Consider the following 19,987-nt stretch of genomic DNA (forward strand, 5'->3'; position numbering starts at 1 on the left):
TTAACCCTTTTGCTCTCAGGCTATTTTCACCAGTCAAGCCCAAAACACTCGGACCATTTTTCATGATTAGGTATGATAAAAAAAAAATTGCCGTATAGAGAAATCCTCAGATACAAAATTGAAAAAGCTTGCCATAGTACACCATTCAATATAGTTTTAGGAAAAAAATATATGAAAATTGTTCACGGCATATTTTACTACAAAATAAATTGAAATTTGAAAAATATATTACAAAAAATAAAAATCGGTTTTCAAATACTAAAAAAGTAATTTGTTCTTTAGTGATATTGTTGATCACTCATTCTGAAAATAAGAGCATTTAATTCTGTATAACATAATATAATTTTGGTTTTTGTATTCTTATTTAGTCATGAGTTATAGCACCTGACGTAAAAAACTGTACACGTACTTCTGGAGTCCGCATTTATGTTTTGGAAAACATTCTCCTATCATCACTATCTGTAAAATCGAATCACCCTTCTTCTTCTTCTTCCTTTGCCATCGGTTTCCCCACACCTGTGGGGTCGCGGCTGCGGACTGTGTTGTACATGTGGATTTGGCTGTTTTATGGCCGGATGCCCTTCCTGACGCCAAACCTATATGAAGGGCTTTAATCACTATCGCATGTTTCTGTGGTGGTTGGTAGTGTAGTGTGTTGGGACAAACACAAACACCCAGTACACGGGTCAGAAGAATTAATCAAAGGCGATTAAAATCCCCGACCCGGCCGGGAATTGAATCCGGGACCCTCTGAACCGAAGGTCTCAACGCTGACCATTCAGCCAAAGAGTCGGACTAAAATCTGAATCAGTATCGGCTATAAAGGCACCGTCATGGTCTAAAGCATCTAAATAATCCCAGACTTCGGAATTATTTAGTCTAGAATTTGGCCCAGCCATCTAAAAAAATTAGGCCTACCGGTGGCACGATAATCTATTAACACGGAATGTTAAACCGAACTTCACTCGAGAACACCGATAACAAACAATAAATTACTATTAAAATGGAAACAATATTACGAAGGAAAATACGTATTTTAAAGCCTAAAGACGACTATACTCGCAAGCAGAAGACTTCAACTCGCCATGCGGTAAACATACGCGGTTTGATAACTTCATTTGTTTCGAACAGATGTACTTAGTGTCTCTATCTTTAGAGAAAAGTGTACACTAAATCCAAAAGGTACTATTGCTGCCTTTTCTTACATGTGGGAGTCCATTAAGGTACTAATACTAAATAAATAAATAAATAAATAAATAAATAAATAAATAAATAAATAAATAAATAAATAACAGCCATCCGAACACAGAGCCGATGGATCGGCACGCTGAGTGTTTTAGGCAATACCACTCGAGCCGATAGATCGGCTCGCTGAGCGTATAAGAGTTAAAGTCTAGTTCATTTGGTGGATTGGTCAATGTCGGAGACTTTAAAGTGCGAGTATATCTGAAGATCGTTAGCGTAAAGGTGATATTTGCAGTCCTTCAGTTAAGAAGAAATGTCATTAATATAGATTAAGAATAGAAGAGGTCCAAGAATAGACCCTTGAGGAACGCCAGATAGCTTGGTCCTACATTCTGTAGTCGTTATGCTTGATATAACTCGCTGTCTTCTATTTCTGAGGTATGAGCCCGAGAGCTGAATATATCAGAATGAGCCATGTGAAGTTTTTGTAACTTGGCTAACAATATGTCTATATCTACAGTGTCAAACACACAGCTGAAGTCTCGAAGGATAAGTATAGTTAGTTTTCCTTCGTCCATAGTCCGGCTAATGTCACCCGTGATTTTGATTAGTGCCGTTGCAGTATTGTGCCCTATCTTAAAACTAGACTGTAAGGGATCAAGTACAGAATGTTTTTCCAAGTATTTATCGATTGTTTTTGCATTATCTTCTCCAGAACCTTACAAAGTACTGAGAATACAGACAGGTCGGTAGTCAGATGTATTGCTCGCAGGAGAGATTTTTGGGACTGGCACAATGAGTGCATCATTCCATTTAATTGGGATATTGCCTGAAGTAAGGCAGGTATTAAATACATGTGTAATGATGGGCAATGTTATGTCGATTACGTAGCTCAGAAATGAAATGGGAATTGCATCAGCTCCTGTTGTGTGAGATTTAATTGACATAACTTCCCTTCTTACTTCATGCTCTGTAACAGTATGAGATTGTTGCCTTAATACATTGTCAATGATGTTTTGTAACATCAGTGCGTCAGGAGTAGGACGTTCCGTGGAGAATTGCGTGTTTAATTCAGTATGCTTTGCAAGTGGTTTGCCAATACCCAGGGACCAAAGTTGTTGCCATGTGGAAACAGTGTTAATATTTTTGTTTATCTCTTAAGAGTGCCAGCCGACCGATCTATCGGCCACGCGAGCTGTTGCTAAAAATCCCGGGGGCCGATCTATTGGCCATGTTTTTCTATCACCTGTATCTTCATTCCCTGCTGCACAGTGGCAGCATAAATAATACCAACGGAAACATTGAAGTTTTTATTCCTGGAGATATCGATAACGTGCGATATCGACATCAGTGAAGTTTTATAAAAGCTTTCTTCAGACGCATTGCAAGTTTTGCTCGTGGTAGCCCTGCGCTCTGCCGCTTTGTGTCACTTGCTTGTTATCTCGCTTGTTTATACGTTTATTTACCTCCGATAGTGCAAAAATAGCCAAGTATATGAAAAAGGATGAAATACGCAATGTTTTAATATTTAGCGATTCATTAGTGATTCATAGCCCGATGACAGCGATGACTTTGCATCTTCTGACTACAGTCATATTTCAGTAAGGCCGCTACCTAGGCAATGCCATATGACGAATGTATCTCCGACGTAGGTAAGAATAATTCCAAGTAGCTCTGATTGTGAATGCGAACTGAGAGATGTTTCCTCAGATTCTGTTGATAGGTCAAACAGTGATTGGGAGGAAGTTCCAGGTGACACAGATAATCCACCTAATACCACCATACCAGAGGTCGTGTATTTAACTTGCGTGTGCATGAGTTTGCAAAAATTTGTCATTCTCAAAAACTACTACCAAGAATTACATAAGACTTTAGTTGTCTATTCAAAATTAAGTGGATATTCTCACAAAGGTACCATACCTGTAATAAAAATACACGATATAAGTAAAAATTAGGTCAAATCTGAAATTTAATTTTTAAAAAAGAACACTTAAATTATGAAGATTAAACTCTATTGCAATTATAGACACACTCATGCGTTCTCTATTCACATGTGTGCTGTGGGAGGAAAAAAAAAAAGATTTGCCACCAAAATATATGCAGGAGAATGATTTTCCTTAGAGCGTGCATTTTCATTAAAACTGTCCTGGGATTCTCAGCGCAACCACTACATTACAGCCTGGCATCAAAAAGGTTAAATGCTGGAAATAATTAATTTTCTTATTACAAATTAGAGGCTTAATTCGGTTTCGAAGAACACGGTACTGCTCATGTACGTCAGCTAATTGAGTCTGCTTATTGTCGGTGTAGTGCCTCTCATTCTTTCATCATAATCTTAACATCAGTAGTCACCCAAAGACAAGGCGGGCGTGTTACTCTCACATTACGCATTCGTGCGTGTTTGTAGTACAATTAGAATAGATGGAAATTATATATTTCCACTTTCTTGTCAATGTCGCTCTTTATCATTGTCATACCAGGGGCAGAGTTGTGCATACTGTCTCAGATGTTTAAATTCATGCTTTTAAAGCATCTAAACGTTACATATTTCCGTCGGTACTTGGCACACGAAGAGAAAGTATACAAGGTCATATGTCAGGAAAAGATACTTGACCGTGGTGAAGGATTTTTTGGGGGGTTATTTGTTATTACTAGGTCTATGAATGTGCTTGTGCCCACGATTCTTTCGGTGTGCCATGGTTCACTGTATGTGTAGCTGCATTTTTTTAAAATATCTTCACTATCCCTAGAGTACTTTAAGGGAGTGGCAACACCATCGTAACCATAGTCTATATATGGTACTAGGAAATCAAAAGTGCGAGCTACTAACGTTTGTTTAAGAGTGTAATCTGCAATAATACTTTATATTTTTAAGGGCCCCGTGCAAATGTTATCATATTTGTTGTTTATCACGTCTTCCAGTGCACAGTTATTTTAAAAGGACCAGTGGAAGAGGTTTTCATATTTGTTCTCTCGTGTTTTTTTTTACACCTTTTAATACTCTCATCTCATATAGTTTTCATTGTACCTGTGGATACAAAATGTAAAACGAAGTCATGCCGGGCAAAAAATCATATCTACTGCTTCCATTATCAGTGTGGGATAGTTTTTATTTGTGTATTCAGTAGTATGTTTTCTCGATAACACGTTCTTTTTCCTTGTCCCCCGCAGAAACATTTTAACAAGCTTTTACTGTAATTACAATGGGTACAGTAATAGAGGAATGAACAATTCGTAAATGGAGCTTGTCATCCGCGACTCCGGGGGTTGCTTTTGCACGTGACCGGTAATTAATTCACACCCGAGAAACAGCGAGGCTTCGCTGATTTTCCAGTCATTAGAAGTTTTAGTTTTTCGGTTCCCGTCATATTAGCCTTTTCTCTACTTGTTAACCCGTTCCTCATAAACCACAAATGCCGTATTGCACACTTAATTTTGCATTCTAATAGGGACGTGTATATCATCTGTTGAAGGTGATGCCACAGCTAAAGGGTTCATGTACTAATGGAGGCGTGACACAGTGAATGACACAAATATGACCGAAAGACAGCAGCAGATAATTTGGCATAATAGCATACTCTGCAGAAGTACAGGTCATTATTTGAAGATGGTTCCTGACTAAATTACATATTCGTTTCAAGATATTGAGAGGTATCTGTCAAGTGTTTGGGGCAAATCCAACATGTTACAAAGTAACCATGCAAAAAAGCCCAGAAAAAGACTGAACAATTAATGTTTTTTTTTTTTAAATTGCTGTAAATGGTATCATCAAAACTTGTTTTAAAGTAGTGCTCATTTCTTGGCAGAGAGAGACATATTAACTAGCCAATGTGCCATCCCCTTCAGTCATGCATAAAAACGCAGACATGAACTTTTAAAACTCTACTTTCTTTTGTGACAAGGGTGCTATACGACTCATTTATCAATGTAACCTGTGAGGTTGTAACACATATTTCAAGTGCAATAACATGTCCAACTCACCATTTATCTCATCCCCGCTGAGAACGCCAGGGCTCTCTTCACGACTCGAACGGTCGTTCTTCAGGTAGATATGTTTTTTCTTGACAAGCTTCTCTACCTTTGGAATGGCTTCAGTCTTCAATTTCAGTTTCTTCTTATTCTTTGACTTGAACTTGGTGAGGGATTTGGTACCTGGTCCAGCCCGCGCATCCACAACCTAAAGAACACAAAACACCACTGTGACAACTTCTGGCTCAGCAGCTGCATTTATGACCCACCTAGTCAGGCTTTCCACAACATTGGAACACTAAAACCAAGTCACCAAATTCCACTAAGTGATAATCAAAGAAAGTATTATTTCATCTCTCTTACAGATCTGTTTTTACCCTTACAAAACAGAAAAGAGTAAAGAAAATCAAATGCAATTTGGAAAAGGAATCACTCTTCAAGGTGAGGTAATTAAAACGCTAAGATTTGTCAATGATTATATAATAGTGTACTTCTTACTCTATATCATGCTTGTACAATATACAGCCCAGTCTGCAATGTTATTTATTTTGGCCATCTGCCCAACTGAAATTATTTAATCATACAGAGATATAAAATGAGGAAGATGTTTTTTCGTAGCACTGAATTAAATTCTTACTGCATCACGTTTGCCAAGTACATACGATTAATATCACAATCATGTTTCATTCTCCTCAACAAAAATTGCATGCAGAGTTATTTCCATGGTCATATTTATTACCTTAATAACTTAAGTCCTTAAGCAAACGAGGTATGCATACAGGTAATTTACAGTTGCATGCTGACCAGTGTAGACAGACCAAAATGTCTCTAAAAAAGGGGCTACAATCTAACAGCCAAGAAAAAAACCTGGCGCAGGCAGTGAAAACCCACATCAGTAGATTTCTCCCAAAAGATCTCTGCACAATTAAATTACTCACATGTCGCCAGTTGCGTTCACTGCCAGGGGGTAACTTCTTCCATCTTTTGACCAGCAGGACACACGCATTACAGATTTCACCTGAACGTCTCTCGTGCAGCTGGAAGCAGTCCATGAAGTCATCCTCGTACTTTTTGCTATCTGTGAACCTTGAGCTGCAATTAACATGAGAAAATTGAAGTCAAGAAAAAGAAGAATTTGAATACACAATCTAATTTCTATAGTAAATAATATAAACCGAATTGCTAATTAAGCTGTGGGAAAGCAATGGTCAACTACTTCACTCTTAATTGAAGTGCTGCCAATAGTTTGGTGGTGGTGGTGGTATTTACAACCAGCCTCATGGGCAGAATAACTTCAAGGTGCTAATAATATTTATAAACATCCAAAATTGTTTACTTTTAAAAAGTACAATAAAAATCTATGTTTTAAGTCACATAGCTATGTATTACGGTCATTCAAGAAAAAGTCAAAGATTATGCTTTTCTTTATTTGTAATATCAAAATATTACAAACATTAGAATTTCAGAATGTTTGACTCAATTATTCAACCTGCTGAACTGACTTAACCCTCTTCAGAAATATACTTAAAATTTTTACTTGCTCAAAGAACTTGTCTTGCAGAACAGATTTTAATGTCAAAGTTTTTCCAGTCATTTTTCTACATCTGTCTTGGTAAATGTGCTTAAAAAAAAAAAAAAAAAAGATCATATTTAACAATACTATCTTCAAAAGTGTGAGAGTTCTCACACAATACAGTAAGTGGTGTGTGGAGGAAGTGGAACGCCCGGTCCCCAAATCGAGCGTTCTCACGAACCAAAGGCCAGTACAGTCAAGGAGCCGGACATGTGATACACTATTGAAGAGAAACAAAGCTACTTGTGTAATGATTCTGGAACAAGGCTGCCATAATAATGTCTAAATATATATACCAATCAAGTACGAAATACATTTTGAGATTAAATACGTATCTGATTTATAATGTTATACGCCAGCCCTTTCGTAGCTCCCCGTCAGTATTTCCTCAAAGGGACGAGTAAGCCAGGCCAGGGAATTCCCAGCCGACACTCTCTGGATGGGGGCAGTAGAATAACACCCATGGTATCCCCTGCCTGCTGTAATATGCGGATAAGAGACGCCCCGGGGGTTCATAACTTGGGAGCGTGGGTTGGTGACCACGGAGTTCTTAACCAAGTCTTGGCAGTACTTCACTCACTAGCACCTGGCTCCTCACTTTCATCTATCCTATCCAACCTCCCTTGGTCAACTCTTGTTCTTTTCAGGCCCCACGGCCTAGGAAATATTTTGCTTTCATGCCCGTCATGGCCCTTGTCAATCTTCATTTTTCAAGTGCCAGAACACTTCCATTTTTTCCCTTTGCCCAGTTGCACCTCCTCTTAAAATAATAATCCCCACCACATCTCAGTCAGCCCGAGGATATGCCACACTGTCCTATTGTGCATTCATTTGGTTCCTCCGTGCGGCTTCTCAAGACGAAAAGAGATCTGTCTCTAAACGAGCCCCGAAGATTCTTGAACTCCATCACCAATATAAAAGGAGGCTAATCACAAGCAAAGTTGGAGTAGCTGGAGTGTGACAGCAGTAGTGCTGGCTTGCGTACCGAAGTCTTATCAAGAATGGGTATAGTCGCTTTGGCCTCTCTACCAGCGATTAATAAAACCAAAGCACTTGCTCAATCTCCATCACGAAAAACCCTCCCCCACTTCCGTCACCATTTTGGAGAGCAGGTAGACCATTTTTTGTCTGTAGGATGTATCTTATCCAAGACAATCTGCGAACAGGATATGGAGAAAAGAATTGGTGTTGCCTAAGCAGCACTGGGAAGTTTAACACTGCGCATCTTCATGAATAAAGACCTAATAGTGCATAACAAACTAATGGTATATTTAATGTTACTTTAAGGCTGTGGAACTTTGACCCTTTGCCAAGGGACTGTGGTTTTAATGAAGGTACATCCCTAGCATCAGTCTCAAATGGGGCAACCCAGGAAAACCATCTTTAGGACTACAGACAGTGAGATTTGAATGCATCATCTCCTGAATGCAAGCTCAAAGCTACACGTCACGAACTGTGTGGTCAACACGCTTAGTCCAAATCTTTTAAAGTGAACATTGCTTCGACATGAGACCTAAATCGGTCCCTCTAAGTCCTACAAAAGCTAACGTGAACGTATTGTGAATTTGGGATGCACTTGCTGAAAATGGTTCACATTTGTGCCACACAAACATTAGTACGACTGAAAAAGCTAAACAACAAAGATGACAGCTCCTTCACGGAAACCATCTTCAAGGCTGCCGACAGCGGGATTCGAACCCACTATCTCCCGGATGCAAGCTCACAGCTAACCGCACGGCCAACTCGCCCGGCGAGGAAAAAAAACTTCGTAGAGGACAGTGATGCCTTATTAACTGAGAAGTTTCAGTTCCAAATTTAGTATCAAAATGACATGTGAAACTGAGCAAAAGATTAAACACCAGCAGCCACAAAAAGTACAACACATTCTGCCTACTTCCGTACGGGAGTGTTCCTATCCCTCGCGGGCTACGGTATTTCATAGAAATACTTTTCCCCTCTCATAACTCTGCTGAAACATACAGGCATGGTCGCCAACCTTCCGTGGAGAGACAGCATCTGAATAGCGTCAGTTTATACCAGAATTGTCGTAACTATATTAAAAGAGACTGTTTTTTTTCGATTTGTTTCACGTCGCACCGACACGGATGGGTCTTATGGCGACAATGGGATAGGAAAGGCTTAGGAGTGGGAGGGCAGCGGCCGTGACCTTCAGTAAGGCACAGCCCTAGCATTTGCCTGGTGTGAAAATGGGAAACCACAGAAAACCATCTTCAGGGTTGCCGACAGAGGCGCTCAAACCCACTATGCAAGCTCACAGCTGCGCTCCCCTAACCGCACGGCCAACTCACCCGGTGAAAGACACTACGTAATAAGTTAACTGTAAAATCCGTTATAAAATTTCAAAGAAAGTTTACAGTACAGCCGACAGAACACGGAAGGGAACAATCTATAATTAACATTACGATAATTTCAAAACCAGGACTACTGGAGGACGCTTTAGGATTCGAAACCAAAACCTTCTGCACTTTATTGATAACTTTATTTTAAAATTGGTATGTCAATAGTGAGTAGAACAATTAGCGGAAGGTAAGTTTCTAGTGTAACGAGAGAAAATACTGCAAACCGGCTTTGCCACATCCGTCCCATATGATGAAACATTATTGAACAAAGCATTAGTTAAAACAGTTCCACCGAGATGAATTAGGAAATGCTCGTTAGGAAGAAAACCTGACACGCACACAAACAATTCTATAAATAGATGGCACACTCCCGCGGGCCAACCTTCTTGATGCCGCCGTCGCGCAATGACAGCTACAACGAAATAGCAGGCGACGGCATCCTATTTTTTTAAAAAAAGAAAGAAACGCATGCAATGAAGGTACTGATGAAACTTACCTGCTAGATTTTGCCCTGCATATGCAACAGCCCGTGGAAGACCTATACACTTTCGGTTTGTGAAAGCTAAACATTGTCGTTAGCTGCTTCTTCTCCTCGTCGCTGGTGGCAATTTCTAAAACAACAGAATACAACGGCTTTTGTCAACATGTGTCCAACACTCCTTCTCCACATGATCGTCCACAACAACTTGCTCAGTCACATAATCACAACACACAGATATGTCATCAACAGTCCGTGAAAGACAACCCCGTTGTAAGAGAGTGTTTTGAAACGAAAAAGTACTGCATCTGCTTTTGTTGTTGACGCTGGGGCAGCAAGCGGCGAAACAGCGTTGCCATCTCTATTCACAAATACATTGACCCTAGAGAGCTAACGTAGTCGGCCTTGGCGACCAACGAACTCGTCTGACGGTCTGGCAACACAGTACCCAGACTCCTATGCTACATAATACCAGATGATCGACAGGGGGAAAGAGCGCGCCCAGCGAAGGGGCAGAAGCTGTAGACGAAGGGCTTGTAGTAGGCGGAGGGCGAGAGAGAGAGAACATCACCGACACAAACACAGTCCACCCAGCTCTATGTTCTCGTGGGGCCACGCACGTACGCACTTTCTGCGTCGTAGCCAGCAACTGCGCAGTAAACACTCCTCCACCAACACCGTCGGCGAGCACACGTGTATACCGGGAGGGAAGGGGGGGGGGGGGGGAGATGACAGAAGTACAAATAGTCCGCCTTCGTAGTTGTTGTTGATGATTATAATAATAAATTATTGGTCGAATTTCTATTAAGTAATTGTTATCCAGATCCCTTTTTTATAAATTTAAACTAAACACATTTCCAGTTTGTGTGAACAGGATGACAGATGTTCTTGGTCATATAAAAGCATATTTTTCTACATTGTACTATGCCATTTAAACTCCTTATGTGGATCAACGTAGAGTTGAATGCAATGTCGAAATTGGTGGACAGGCAGCCTAAAAGGCATCGAACTGTAAGATCTGCAAGCGGTAAGGTCATACGATGATTATTATTACCATCGCCCGACTTGGAGTGTATAACAGTTTTTTAACCAGGCAAACCATTCGCTGAACAAATCAATTTTTATTTAATTTACCACCGACAGTTTGTAAAACACCGATTTGCCTTCAACCGCCGACGTTGCCATAGTTACAGAAATGTCCAGTCTAAAGGCTTCCACATCCAACAGTGGACTAGTGCGAAAATAATTCACGATGAAAGTCTCTTGGAGAAAAAAAAAAATAGAGATTGTACTGATTTCAAACTCAACTCTTGTAACAAAGAATTCCACATCCTGTTGCTGATCAGGCAGACATTTCTATCCAATGAAGAAAGCAAGTACACCAGGCAATGGCAACCTCAGTCCTGTGTGTTCCTACCTGTATGTTTGCTGCCAGAGCAAAATTAATAACTCCTTTGTTATTGACATTTTCCCCAATTTATTGTCGGCTGTTTAGTTTGCGTTTATGAAAAAGGTAACACGAGTACGCAGTCCCCGAGCCAGACGCGCCCCCGAGGTGGTTATTCGCCAACCAGCCGGACAAATTTAATGACGCATCCATATAATTTTTTGGTATTCTTCAAATTTCTACCTCATATTTCCTTTTCATCTCTGATTAGATCACAAAAGTACGTCCCTTTCAATTTTTGTCCATTCCAACAGCGCGGGACTAAGGCTCAAAATAATTTCTTAGAGATAGCTGGACTATATGTTACACAGTGGCGTAGCGATGCCAAAACAGGGACTGTCCCAAGTTCGGCATTAATACTGGCTGTATCGAAAAACTGAAGATACCTATTGATAGAAGATGATGAAACACGTGAAGGAACGATCACTTGAAAAATTACAGGAACAAATAATAGTGTGTGTGTGTTTCAGGCCTAATACCGCCGAGCACATATTCACTATCAGTTGTCTATCTCATATTCTTTCAAATGATTTCAAAGACTTAGCAAAGATCTCCCTCTGTAAATTTTTCGAATAGCTCATTCATCTTCCTATAGACAACGAATATTTGCCCCCATTTGTCTTGTTGAAGAATTCCAACCTTATTTTCATTGTAAAAACTCCATTACGGCTTATTCGTCTACTGGCGTACAATGACCCCAGCCCAAAACTTATTACAGCCGAACCTCGAAATCTCGAACATCCATTACTCGAATTTTGTATATCGAAGTAACTTAAATTTCCCGGCCGTTTGTCCTATTCTTCACATGTATTTATTTCCACATTACTCGAAATGAGGTTACACGAATTTCTCGAAGCAAACATTTCCTCCCTTGAAGCAAAAACTACTCTGTAACTCGAATTTTATGCAAAATTAAGTGTGCAATACGGCATTTGTGGTTTATGAGGAACGGGTTAACAAGTAGAGAAAAGTTTGAAGCGATGTTGGAAGCTAATATGACGGGAACCAAAAAACTAAAACTTCTAATGACTGGAAAATCGGCGAAGCCTCGCTGTTTCTCGGGTGTGAATTCATTACCGGTCACGTGCAAAAGCAACCCCCGAAGTCGCGGATGACAAGCTCCATTTACGAATCTCGGTTGCGTAGTAATGACGAGAAGTTTCAACGTGAAGGGAGGAAAGGTTAACAGTACCAAACAGAAGACACCAATGGATTTTTTCGAAAGGTGTTTAACGAGGTATGTTTCTTACTTCACTACTGTACAATGTCTTTAAAAAGTTACTATAATAACGGTTATAATAAAGGTGATGCCGTAAAATAGTTTGTTTGTATAGACTCTCTTTTAAATACTGTTAAAAATAATGTAATCAATATAAACCCGTAGATGCATATGATTCAATTATGTGCTATACAAGCTCAAAAACAGTATTCTCTATATCTCGAAATTTCCATAACTCGAAATCAAATTTGGCTCCCGAGGTGATTAGAGATAACGAAGTTCCACTGTAAGGGCCCATTCACAATGCAAAAGTAATCGTGAACTTAACGACATAACGTAAACGTAAAATTTGTGCTATTCACATTGCAGGAACGTAACATGAACATGAAGAGTACACAGCAGCCAATTAAAACACTGCCATGTTATATAGTACGGAAGTCGGGTTTTAGGCTATCTCGCAGTTTTATATTTTAATATCTCGATGGAATCAAACAACGTGGTAGCGGAATACATTTTACTTCAAACATCTCTTGCTTTACTCCTGGAAGCTGTGTACATGAAAAGGCGAACTAAACAACGGTACAGAAAATGGGTTCATTCCTTTAATCAAAGGAAGTTATTCTCAGGGCGATTTTGGTAATCTACTGTAAGAAAAAACCCCCATAAGTTCATTTTGTACATGCGGATGAAACCTGAAGTGTTTGACACCATCTTACCATTTGATTCCCCTTTCCTAATACAAAGAAGTGTAAGATCTCCTTTATCGACATCTATGCGCCTAGCTATCACATTCCGATGAGATGTTTGGATGATATCGTTTTCTTAAACTAGTAGTCTTGTCATAATGTTAAGAAATATACAGGGGCACTGTTTTATCTACGACAGGGATTGTCTCTGGTCTGGTCGCCGGCGCTGCGAGCGTGTCTCCCGCCATTTACCGTCAGATTTCATTGCTACAGAATATTATTATTTCCACGTATTCTTTTTCGGTACAGCGTCTTTGTAATTCCTTTTCCTTTTATCATATACACAAAGATTATTCTGAAAGAGAATTACAAGTGTTTCGTCGAAAGAAGTAATTATATCGCGCACAAAATACAATGTTTACGTCTGCTCTGATTGGCTGGTTCTTAAACCTAACGTAAAATTAACCGCAAGAACTTGGAGTTTGCAATCCCTTAATTTTACGGACTCGCCAAGTTTACGTCGGCGCAATGTGAATGGTTCCATTAGATAACATGACCGCTAACTTCTAACGTTACGTTTGCATTGTGTATGGAGCTTAACATCAAACGTCAAACCGAATGTTCAGATGGCCTTTGTGTCTGTTGCTGCCAAGCGTGCCCACTAGATGGCATTACTGCTGCAATTAAAATGTTTAACCCGTCAACTACACGACAACTAGTTTCCAGTATGATGGTGCAGTCGGTGTTTTGAGAGGAAGTACAACTAAATCTACATATAACAAGCCAGGTACAATTGTACCCCAGTTGTCATTTCATAATTATTATATGCATTAATATTTTTGTAGGTTTTTCATAAACGATTGAATTGCTAAATAAGCATTGCTGAATAGCATGATACAGACAAAAGTAAAAACAAAGCGGCATTTTCAAAAGTATGCATCTGAAAATGATGTGAGGTATATTTGTACCCAGCTTGGTAGAGTAACATCTGACTGCAATGAAGAAACAAACTTTTGGGAGCAGAACATGTGGCAGAGAGAATGCAAACAAGATCAAGCATCGGACACTGTAAACTGTGTGTGAGAAAGAAAGGTGTAATAAGTGCTCGTGCTTCGTTGTGAGCAACATCCAAACATAAAAACTGAAACAACATGCAGATCCTCTTCGGGAGTACTCGACTAACATGGTAATGGAACATACATTATCATTATAGACTGTTATGCCTTTCAACGTTCAGTCTGCAAGCCTCTGTGAATTTACTAAACGTAGCCACAATCCTCTATTTGCAACTAGAGCTGTGGCCTCATTTAGTTCTATACCTCTTATCTTTAAATAGTTAGAAACCGAGTCTAACCATCGTCGCCAGGTCTACCTCTACTTCTCTTACCCACCATAACAGAGTCCATTATTCTCCTAGGTAACCTATCGTCCTCCATTCGCCTCACATGACCCCACCACCGAAGCCGGTTTATGCGTGCAGCTTCATCCATCGAGTTCATTCCTAAATTAGCCTTTATCGCCTCATTCCGAGCAACCTCCTACCATTGTTCCCACCTGTTTGTATCAGCAATCATTCTCGCTACTTTCATATCTGTTACTTCTAAATTATGAATAAGATATCGGAGTCCACCCAGCTTTCGCCCCCGTAAAGCAAAGTTGGTCTCAAAACTGACCGATGTAAAGATAGTTTCGTCTGAGAGCTGACTTCCTTCTTACAGAATACTGTTCGCAACTGCGAGCTCACTGCATCAGCTTTACTGCACCTTCATCCTCATCTGCACCCGCACATGGTGAATACACGGACACAATTCTAATCCTAATTCCTCCAACTGCCAAATGTACCTATATCATTCGCTCATTTACGTGCCTAACAGAATCTATGTTGCGTGCAATGATATTCCTGATAAAGAGCCCTACCCCAGACTCCGCCCTTCCCTTTCTAACACCCGTCAAGTATACTTTATAATCTCCTATCTCTTCCTCATTATCTCCCCTTACCCGAATATCACTTACTCCCAGCACATCCAGATGCATCCTCTTTGCTGACTCAGCCAGTTTCTACTTTCTTCTATAAGCCCGATTAATATTGATAGCTCCCCATCGAATTCCATTTCGTTCGCCAAGTTGTTTCCAAGGAATCCCTCGCCAGTGAAATGGGGGTGGGACTCCGTTATCCCCATAGGTCCGAGGCTAACTTAAAATGTTCTGAGCTCGGTAAATTCATGAAGCAGGATGATACCCTACTTTCACATAGTCCAGGTGAGGATATCTCCTTCAACGGGTTATGGACCACGGTGGATTGTATAGTCCTAGCCGCCTGAGCACAAGGAGGGCCATGACTCAGAATATGACCCAAGATGCCGACTCCCATTCCATAGCAACTGGTATCTCTCAGGACCACTTACTACGCCACTCAGCCGTTGCCCATGGTTCACAAACTAGGACGGGACTACAGTAACCCACACCATGAACCATGGTAACTGAACTGAAGTGACTTATGAGAACCCAACTTGCGGAGAAAAGTATGGTGGAAACAAGTTCTACTATTAAACTGTGAAATAAATGTGCAAAGAAGAAAGACAGGAAATCCGAAAAATAAACGTTTAATTTTACAAGTTGCTTTACGTCGCACCGACACAAATAGGTCTTATGGCGACGATGGGGCAGGAAAGGGCTAAGAGTGGGAAAGAAGCAGCAGTGGCCTTAATTAAGGTATAGCCCCAGCATTTGCCTGGTGTGAAAATGGTAAACCACGGAAAACCACCATCAGGATTGCCGACAGTGGGGTTCAAAATGTGCCGAATACGCGACTGAAGCTATCGAGCTCAGTAAAAAGAAATGTATTCAGTTTTTATCCTTTGCTTTTAAGTAACATTCAGACGCTGGAAAAAATCAAAACTTGTTTAGGGTGACTTAGGTCTCATAAGCATGATTAATTTAGGGTGTGTAAGTTGACAATATTTTAATTTTTTAAATAAAATGTGGAGAAATACACAATATTCTGTTTGGTAATCTGCATGTGTTTTCTTAACCTTGATTAATCTTGGAAGATTAAGAGGAAGTGCAACTGAGCAACTATCCTCTATTGACACGAATGGTGGTGGTGATTACTGTTTTAAAAGTATAAATGGAGAACCATTCTCAGGTACACAACTGGTGAGCGGTCGTATATGGTGGATTTTCCAGTGATAGATGAACTATAATGTTTGAATTGCTTGGACTACCTACACGATTTTCTCTCAGAAAACTATCCGTCGATTGGACTTATTTCTTAAGCGATTCGTTACGCGGGAAAATCTTCCAGTTGAGTGCTGTGTCGTTTTATAAAGATGTCGAGTAAGAAACAATAGGATTAAGGAGATTAAACTAGAAGCGTTAAATAGATTCGATAAAGAAGAAAACGTAAAGGAAACTGCAATTGAGTTAGAAGCTGAACGGAAGTGTGATAAGTGATAAGCCTGGCACAAGAATGTGGAAGCAATGTCAGGACTCGGCTAAGAGCTCCGTGATCGCCAACCCACGCACCCTAGTTGGAAACCCCTGGTTTCGCAGAAATAGAGTCAAAATTACAGTATGTTCAACATAAAATATTTCCTGTCCATGAATAGCGGGGTGTAACGATTAAGAACACGCCCAACACAAACCTTCTTTGTTCCCTGGAGAAGCGCACGTGTGTGCGTGTGTGTACTGGGGTCAAGACCTCAACTCTAGCCGCCGTTGGTTCGTGGTCTTGGGTCTTGCCTCCCAGTCAACCAATGAAGAGACGTTTGGAACCGCGCCAGCACGCTATTTATAAACACCTGTTACTACTGCGCCACGAGCTACAGTAACAGACGGCACCGAACGATTCGCCGATATTCCTAGCAAATAATTACACGCAAGTAAATAAACCCCGGTAACATCAATTTAACGTAGAGTTCGCATGGAACCAACAGTTCCTCAACAGCTAGCGGGCCAGTAATACTCTGTAAGCGATTTTGTTCAAAAGAACTTCGTAAAATAATATGGACAGTAATCTATTTTTTTTTAACGTACATCCTTCTTCATAATAGACTGTTACGCCTTTCAGCGTTCAGTCTGTAAGCCTCTATGAATTAACCATGCTGCTCCACAATCCGCTATTTGCAACAAGCTCTGTCGACTCGCCTGACTCAAACCCTCCACGGCAAAATCTATCATTCCTCTAGGTAACGTGTCCTCCTCCATTCAACGCAACTGACAACCACCGAAACCTGTTTATACGCACACTTTTATCAACAGAGTTATTTTTTAACGTAGGCTTTACCCCCTCATTCCGAGTACTTTCCTGCCGCGTCTGTTTATACCTGCAATCATTCTCGCTATTTTGACTCCACCCGTAGAAGTCGGTCTGAAAACAATCGAAGTAACTATATTTTTTCCAACTGCGAGCTCAAAGCTGCAGCTCTGCAGCATCTAGATCTAGTTTCACTCACTAAGAGTTTATCGAATTTTTGTATCACACACGATGAATGTATTTCTAAGATACAGTATTAGATTATATGCTTTCAACACGGTCTTCCATCAAGACGAAATCATGCGCACAGGGCTAACAGTTTACTACACTTCCCTGCAATTTTATACCGTGCACATTTAAGCCTACACCAAAATGAGTACCACGTTAATTCCTGGGGGAAAAGGTGGCCGGGTGTAGAGCTAACAACTCTACCCCACAGCGGCCGAGGTTTCGGATAATGGAAGCCTTTATCTTCCACCCCTCCAAGGGCCTTCATCAACGCCAGTACATATTGTATGCTGTGAATAACAAAGGTGGAAGAACACAGCTTTTTCTTTATAGCGGCTTTACGCCGCACCGACACAGATAGGTCTTATGGCGACCATACGATAGGAAAGCCATATGAGTTGGAAGGAAGCGGCCGTGGCCTTAGGGTATAGCCCCAGATGTGAAAATGGGAAACCACTGAAAACCATCTTCAGGGCTGCCGACAGTGGTATTCGAACCCACTATCTCCCGGATGCAAGCTCACAGCCGCGCGGCCCTGACCGCACGGCCAACTCGCCCGGTAGATCATAGCTTTGTCCAATCCCTATTACTATGCTAAACTAGAAACTCACAACCAGGACTAGTATATATACTACATAATAAATACACAAATATATCTTTAACTTATAATTGTCATATCTGATATACAAATTTGTTTGACATATTTCTGGGCTTAGCACATATAAATATGGATATTTTTTCATTTTCATATTTATCAGTTTTAAAGCAATATTCATACATTTTTCTTCTGCAGTCAAAAGCAAAAATAGTTGTTGAATGTGAATTCTTTGAGAAGAAAAAGATAGATTTTAAAGTATGCAGCAGTACCTTGAACACATCCCTTTGAGTCAAGCAGAGAAAGTTATTGACAAGACAATCCATCACTTAACCCAGTCAGTCAGTATTGTCCAGCAAGCTTACTACCTTCAAAATGCTTGATCTATAATTGCCAAATTTTTTAAAAAACATGGTAGTAAGCTCTTGCAACAGATGGACATGTGTTAATCTGCAATTTTAAGTCAGTACCAATCACATCATGATGTAGCTGCAGTGAGTACAAATAACTTATGCAGGATAATACAAGCTTTACATTTGAACATTTAGAAACACAAGCTGTGAATCACCGTTTCAGTATCAGACGGAATTAAGAAACGAAACAGCAATATTAATTAATTGGCGAATTTCGGTAGTTTGATGCATTTCTGCAGATCCTAAAAAAAGTAGTAAAGGGCAGTTATTCATGTCTAAACCTATATTTTAAAAATAATATTCCATATTTGTCTAAGTATGTATAATTTCAAATTTTAAAAATCTAATAGCCAAACTGTCCCTAGTCTTGAATTTGAAAATCTACGAGTTAGACGAGAGTTACATAACTCTCCGACCTACGAATGTCATGTGCATGCGTTGCATAATTCGTTATAAGAAACTATTTTGCTATCGAACTGTCCAACGAAGTATCCAGCATAAAACTGACCACAACCAAGGATGACTAAACTCTATTATTGTTTGATACGAAGGTAATCAGATCTTTTGTTCGGACCAAATAAAAAACTACAGAAGAAAACAGCCATAACTAAGAAACAGATATTTATGAGAAATCCATTTCTGAAATTTTAGCCGGCTATTTTTACGTCTTGTGAATCTACTTTCGGATCCCGATAGTTATTAAATTGTTGCCTCGTAAGGCGAATGTTAGCTCTCTTCGGTAGTTCCTGGAAGGGAAGAGTGGGTGTTAACCGGGCCGGTCTGCTTCTGTTGTCCCATTCGTCTGGAGCGTCCGTGGCGAAATTATAACACTCGTATTCTGGCCGCACACCGAAGATATTAGAACTTCATCACCAGCTATATAAAAGCAGGCACGCCTCGAAGAGAGTTAAGTAGTAAGTTACAAATGGTGAGCTTAAGAACCGTCACGTGAGTTGAATGTGAGAGTTATCGGTCTTGTCTGGAGTCGAGCCAAGTGTATAGCAGTCGTTCGTAGTGGTAGCCAACGGACATGTGTTCGAACCTGACTTCATGGCACTGCTGTGTGAAGTGATTGTGGTGCGTGTGCAGTGAAGGTTACGGAAGGATCGCCGTTCCAAATAAAGACGGCCAGCTGTGAGAAGAGACAGCCAGTAATTAGAGAAGTGTTTGTATTGAATTAAATTAGTTCAACAGAACAGTCGGTGTTTTATTTGCAACAATATATGGAACGACTTTGCACCTGCACGCTTTAGTGCCCACTTCGTTGGCTCATGTCTAACTTTGCTAATATTTTAACAAAATTCATGCATAATACCTCCCTCCGTTCAACAGCATGGACGGGGAAAGTAATAAATCGCATTCAAGTTTCTGCCACACCTTCCGGTACAATTTTCACGGAAGATAATTTGTCATAATTTCATTCTTTCTGTGGAAGTTAATAACACATTTAGTTGCAATAGCGACAACTGTATCCAAAAACATATTTTGCGCTACTAAAAACTGTTACAAAAATATCCACCCACACCTAAAAATTCGGAAGTGATGCCATACTAATGATAAAAATAATACTTCGTGTGTA

General features: G+C 40.2%; 1 protein-coding gene across 3 annotated transcripts in view; it reads right to left on the bottom strand.

Moving 5' to 3' along the window:
- The window catches only part of LOC136884533 (SIN3-HDAC complex-associated factor), a 73,491-nt gene that overhangs the window by 16,619 nt on the left and 36,885 nt on the right, over positions 1 to 19,987 (bottom strand). For all 3 annotated transcript variants that reach the window (XM_067156774.2, XM_067156775.2, XM_067156773.2), the window contains exons 2-4: positions 9,584 to 9,698; positions 6,093 to 6,246; positions 5,167 to 5,362 (exon numbers count right to left, since the gene is read on the bottom strand). In XM_067156774.2, the coding sequence (XP_067012875.2) occupies positions 5,167 to 5,362; positions 6,093 to 6,246; positions 9,584 to 9,657 (424 nt within the window). In that variant the 5' untranslated portion in view covers positions 9,658 to 9,698. The remainder of the gene's footprint in view (positions 1 to 5,166; positions 5,363 to 6,092; positions 6,247 to 9,583; positions 9,699 to 19,987) is intronic.

The sequence above is a fragment of the Anabrus simplex genome, chromosome 12, assembly GCF_040414725.1.
Source record: "Anabrus simplex isolate iqAnaSimp1 chromosome 12, ASM4041472v1, whole genome shotgun sequence".
Lineage (NCBI taxonomy): Eukaryota > Metazoa > Arthropoda > Insecta > Orthoptera > Tettigoniidae > Anabrus > Anabrus simplex.